This window comes from Mastomys coucha, unplaced genomic scaffold, assembly GCF_008632895.1.
Source record: "Mastomys coucha isolate ucsf_1 unplaced genomic scaffold, UCSF_Mcou_1 pScaffold22, whole genome shotgun sequence".
In the NCBI taxonomy this organism is placed as follows: domain Eukaryota; kingdom Metazoa; phylum Chordata; class Mammalia; order Rodentia; family Muridae; genus Mastomys; species Mastomys coucha.
The window spans coordinates 24,317,883-24,323,882 of NW_022196905.1; the positions used below are offsets into that span (position 1 = coordinate 24,317,883).

General features: G+C 51.3%; 1 protein-coding gene across 1 annotated transcript; it reads left to right on the forward strand.

The window, feature by feature from the left end:
• Positions 1 to 2,070: 2,070 nt before the first annotated feature.
• Myl7 (myosin light chain 7) lies at positions 2,071 to 4,054 on the forward strand. Its single transcript, XM_031339424.1, has 6 exons — positions 2,071 to 2,213; positions 2,404 to 2,479; positions 2,685 to 2,789; positions 3,219 to 3,297; positions 3,446 to 3,494; positions 3,910 to 4,054. The coding sequence occupies exons 1-6, from the start codon at positions 2,178 to 2,180 to the stop codon at positions 4,009 to 4,011; spliced, it is 447 nt and encodes a 148-aa protein (XP_031195284.1). The 5' UTR covers positions 2,071 to 2,177; the 3' UTR covers positions 4,012 to 4,054.
• The last annotated feature ends 1,946 nt before the right edge of the window (positions 4,055 to 6,000 follow it).

Sequence of the window (6,000 nt, forward strand, 5' to 3'; positions counted from 1 at the left end):
CTCAGAGCCAGGGAGGATGAAATAAAGGCCAGGGTTAGGAGTTGTTGAACAGTTTCTAAGTTCCCTCCAGAGGCTCTGGTAGATGGAATCACTCACAAAAGACCTAATGCCTTTTTTTTTCTTTTCTTTTCTTTTTTTTTTTCTCTCTCTCTTTTTTGGTTTTTCGAGACAGGATTTCTCTGTGTAGCTCTGGCTGTCCTGGAACTAACTCTGTAGACCAGGCTGGCCTCAAACTCAGAAATCCACCTGCCTCTTCCAAGTGCCAGGATTAAAGGCATGTGCCACCACCGCCCAGCCCTAATGCCTTTTCTATGCAACATGAATACGCCTTCAGGTGAACAGACTTGTGTGAGTTTAATGCGCATTTATTTCTCAGTGGAACTACTCAGGAAGTCAAAGGCTTACTTTGTTCTCTGCTTCAGAAAAAAAAGATCCCAAATTGGTGGTTTGGGGTAGAAATCATATTTTCCTTGAAATCATGCTGCTTTCTGGTAATTCTATCATAGAATTGCTTCTGATCGGCTTCACTTTCTTGAACCAGCAAAAGCATTTGCATTAACAGAGTAAAACACTCAGATCTGCACACTTACATATTGGAACAGATTTTCAATACAGGTGGCTTTCATCTTCTCGTATATCCTGGGATCTGAGGCATTGTGCCGTCCTTTTGTTTTGTTTTGTTTGTCTTTCTTTACACATCCAACTTGAATGAATGAGTGTTGTGTTCAGATAGTTAGGAGGGTTGTAAACTACTCATACAAAAGGAGGCCTTGGAGCTGGGTGTGTTACAGGCTTGTAATCCCAGCACCAGCCTGGGCAACATAGTGAGTTCCAGGCTAGCCTTGGCTACATAGCTGACCCTATCTCCAAATAAAAGAGAGTGGGGTGGGACTTGAGGCCTGACAGGGGAGAGTGCCCATATTCTAACCCACCTTGCATAGCCACATTGGGGTGAGGATGAACATCGAACTCAGTCAGAGGCCTACTCATGATCTCCCCTAAGCTGTCCAGCTTCTCCGACTCCCCTGCCACACTAGGGTCCTCAAAAGTTGACAGTTGCTACTCCTTGGTCCACAATTCAGAAACACGAGATGGGCTCTGTGAGTCAGTTTCACAAGAACCAAAACTTTCCTGTGAAACAGCATCACGCAGGCCTGCCGCATGCCAGGGCCTCTGGATTCCAGATGATGATCAGGCTGGGTGCCCAGGAGTAGGCTACAGCTCTCAGTTGAGAATGTCAGAGAGAATTTGGGGGAGGACAGGAGAGTTGAAATGGAGCTTAAATAGCAAGTCTTCGAATAGGGCGGTTACTCGCGTGTCTCAGCAGGGCATGTCTGAACGTAGGGAGAGTAGCCTTCTGTCACCCCAATCCTGAGTTACCCCCAAATCAAGCAAATGGTCCTCTGGGGCTTACAGCCTGTTCATAACTGCTGTCTGTCTGTCCATTGTCAGCTGGGCAGCAGGCCAGAGCTCAGGGTTTTTACCCGACCCAGAGGATTGAGGCCAGAGACCATCCTCTGTTTCTTAAGCCTACAGCACTATCAGGTGGGAGGGACAGTCAGATGCAGATGTCACCTGGACCTCCACCATGACCTGGAGTAGCATAAGTTTTCAGTGTCTCTGACCAGGGAAGACATGGAGTCTGGTTACAAGGGATGGATGGATGGATCCTAGGATGTTACACTTGAGGGCCGAAAGGTTACCAGGAGTGTGAATGGGATCTACTTGGGGCCCTGCCTTCCTCCACCAGCGGGGGCTTCCAAGTTTAGCCCAGGCATCCATTCCTCGCCTTATTTGGGCCTCTGAGTGATAAGGCTGAGACATAAAGAGCTGGTGTCAAGATCACTCAGTCAGACCTCTTCAGATCATGGTGAGTGCTGGGTGGGGACCAAGAGACCAGTCACACCCGGGGCTAGTCTCTGAGCTGCCAGGGGGCAGAGCCAGGGACTTCTGTGCCTGTGCTGGGCTCAGGGAAGTGATCTCTTGGAAAAGTGGGGAAAGGCCCCTCTCCCTGGTACTCCCGGTAGTACCTACCATGTGGTAAAGGGGGGATCTTTGGAGAACTGGAGATTGGACCCCTCTGATCATCAGTATTACAGGCCAGTAGGAAGGCTGGGACGCGGGGCAAGGCTGCAGCCACCAAGCAGGCCCAACGTGGCTCTTCCAATGTCTTCTCAATGTTCGAACAAGCCCAGATTCAGGAATTCAAGGAAGTGAGTACCCTATCTCAGACAACCTCTCCTGCAGGGGAGCCCGCTTCATACCCCACACACACTGCTCTTCTCTGGCGGGGTCAGGGGTCCTACTTCCAACCTCGCTCATGCCATCCGAGACTCCCCTTTGCCTGCCTTCCCTGGAAGAGATGGGGTGAGCAGCTCCCACCTGAAGGTCATCTCCTCACAGGCCTTCAGCTGCATTGACCAGAACAGAGATGGCATCATTTGCAAGTCAGACCTGAAGGAGACCTATTCCCAGCTCGGTGAGTCGATCCATGGATCAACTTCCCAGGGACCCATCTTGTTCTCCTCAGGGCTTGCTCCTCTGAGCGAGGACAGTGCCCTCAGTACAGTCACAAATTCCCCCTCCCCCACCTGCCCCATGGCTGGAGCTGCCCCTGCCTCTTCCCTCACTGCCTGGGGAGCCGGGGAGGGCAGCCTGGGGCCCCTCAAGTCCTACTCTCACAGGGAGGGTAAGTGTCCCGGAGGAGGAGCTGGACGCCATGCTGCAGGAAGGGAAGGGCCCCATCAACTTCACAGTCTTCCTCACACTCTTCGGGGAAAAGCTCAATGGTGAGTTTGCATCAGGTCTGAGTCTCCTCAGCCACAGAGCAAACCTGACCTCACCTGACCCCAGAGCCCAACTTAACTCACGCAGCTCAACTTAACTCACCTACAACTTGTGGACCCTGCCTGGCCATGGCCGACACAGAGGATGTGGAGCATCCTGGACTGACTTGGGTTCAGAAAATATCCGATTCCAAATCATGGTCTTGACTTCCCACCCAGGCCTGCTGGTCTCTTTGACCCCCAAGAAACACTCTGTAGGGTGAACCCCAACACACACCTCTTCGACTCTACCCCCACCTTACCTTTATTCACTTGATATAGCCCGAGCCCTTCAGGCCCCAATACAAGGAAGCTCCCTTGTACTCAAAGTTCATTCTGGGTGGGGCCTTGAGGCTAGGGATGTGAGAGTTCACTGACTGCCTCGTCCCCCAGGGACCGACCCCGAGGAAGCCATCCTGAGTGCTTTCCGAATGTTTGACCCCAGTGGCCAAGGGGTGGTAAACAAGGAGGAGTAAGTGAGGTCCTTTCATCCCCCAGGGTGGGCACCCCAGGGAACAACGAGGGTGGTGGGGTCCTCTGTGTGTCTCAGGCATCCGACCAGTTGGTTCTTCCCTAGGCCCCAGCCACTCTCTCCCAGCTCAGGCCTTCTCTTTTCTCAGGTTCAAGCAGCTTCTCATGACTCAGGCAGACAAGTTCTCTCCTGCTGAGGTGAGACACCCTGACCCCATCAACTCCTGTTCCTAGCATTGTGGCGAGCTCAGGAAGGCCTTATCACACACACACACACACACACACACACACACACACACACACCATGCACGCACACACGCACGCACACACACGCACACATCCAGGACTGTGTTGGTGGGAGTCAATGGGTAATAGGATCTTCCCAGAAGAGATTAGAGGCTCTGTTAAGATCCAAACGGGAGAACGCAGACTCACAAGTGGGTTTACCTCTGTGGTGAGCCCCTTGGCCCCTTCCTCATTGGGCCCGGCTCCTAATCTGTTCACAAACAGGAAAAAGCACCAGACTGCAGTTTGGGGTTGAAAAGGCTGAGCCCCAAAGTCCAGCTGTTGGGACAGGGTATCGTCAGGCCACACCTCTGCTGTCCTCCTGCAGGTGGAGCAGCTGTTTGAGCTGACACCCATGGACCTGGCCGGCAACATCGACTACAAGTCCCTCTGCTATATCATCACCCACGGGGATGAGAAAGAGGAGTAGAGAGGCGGGAGTCACCTCAATAAACTTTGCGCCTAAACTGGAATTGAGGTGTTGGCTTGACTGTGACAGATGGGAGGGAGAGGGACCAGGCAGGGGCACCACCTTGAGTCACCCTATACCACCAAGTAAAATATCAACCACTATTTTGCCCACCGCTGAACTTCAAGAGAGAAAACAGGATACACACAACCTCCATGAAGCCCAGGAATGAGCCACAAGTGGGCAACCCAGCTCTTGAGGTCTGGGGAAAGAAAAGACATCTTGCTGGACACTTTCTGCCCAACATCTAGCTAGTGGATGGAGACCCAGGGACTTGCAACCACATAGCCTCCCCTGTACACTGAGGCCTGTTGCCCATTCTCCTCTTGATGATATGCCTCCTGTGTGGGCCGTATGGGAAACGCACAGAGGAACCTATTTCAGAAGTAGATGCTGGCTCAGCAGCGCAAGCCTTGCCTAGCATGTTCCATGCCCTGGATTCCATTCCCTGCAAGCACCTCTCCCTTAGCTGGGATCACAGCCTTATTGGAATTATAGGAAGATTATGACATAATGGGACGTAACGCAGGGTGCAGAGCCAGGTCACACCACACAGATGCTAGAAAGTGGTCTCCTGCTTCATGAGGTCTTCACCAAGGGTTTTGTCACTGGGTCATACATCTGGAGCTTAGGGAGGGGACTGCCCCTACAGAAACTGTCAGTCTCCCCCATATACCTCTTCTTTGTCAAACCACTGGTAGCAGAAAAAGATGATTCCCCTACAAGTACCTAGGGAGAGACTGGAAGCTAGTGAGTACTCAGGCAAGCCAGAGCTGAGCAACAGTTAGCTCTCCGTGCCTTCTCCCTCCAAGCCTGCCACAATGGCTTGAAGCTGGGGTGAGGTGAGAAAGAACAGGAAAGAGAGAAAGAGGAGAGGGAAAGGGGGAGGAAGTGAGAGAGAGAGAGAGAGAAAGAGAGAGAGAGAGAGAGAGAGAGAGAGAGAGAGAGAGAGAACTAGCTTTCACACCATCCCTTTCTGAGGTGAGAAAAGGCCTTTTTACCTGGACAGGTGTTCAGCACTGGCCTCTATCTGAAACTGACAATTTAACTAGAGACTTGAGGTTTAAAGCAGTCATTGGGTTTCTGTGGCTTATGGGATCATAAAAACCACAGACTTTGCTCACACTTCCATCCAGAGGGAAGTGCAGCCCATTTTGCTGAGAGTGCAAACTGGAACAGGACAGACAAACCCAGGAGCTGTCCTAATCTGGTGACAGGTCTACAAACTGATTTCACTAAGCAAGGAAGATGTGCAATCCGTGGCTCTATGCAAACATCATTGAAGACTGAAATGCACAGAAAGGTCACAGGAGCCAGGAGTGAGGCCAGCGGTGAATGGCTGTTATCCCAGCACCCAGAAGGCAGGGGCAGGGGGATTGTGAGTGAAAACCAGTCTGGGCCACATAGCAGGACCGTCTTATAGAAAAAGAATCTATAGATTGGATGTGGTCTCTGCATTTTTCATTGTCTTTGAGCAGTTTAGAACTCTGGAGGTTATGAGAAACTAGCAGCTTTCATCTGCAGATATGCAGATGCAAGGAGTGGCTGCAGGTGGTTTCCCCTTCTGCTCTGTCAGAGAAGCCGAGTTTTCATCTGTAGAGCATTCATCTCAGCCTTCCTAATTGTCCAATGCGTGGCACTCCTTGAATCTGCTTCCAACCTTTTTGTAAAATCTCACTGGGTCGCTCATGAATGAGCAAACAAATCTTTGCCAGGCATTCATTTTATTTCATATTTGAGTCATGTGTCCTACTTTGCAACTGGTGGGGGTAGGTAGGCATCGGGTAAAGGGCTAGAGAGAGCTCATGGATGAGCATGAGGACCTTAGAGTCCCCAGAACCTACAGGGGAAAGCTGGGTGTGGTGGTGAGTGCTGGTAATGCAGTACTGTGGAGTCAGAGTGCCTGTAACCCAGTAAGTACTGTGGAGTCAGAGTGCCTGTAACCCAGTA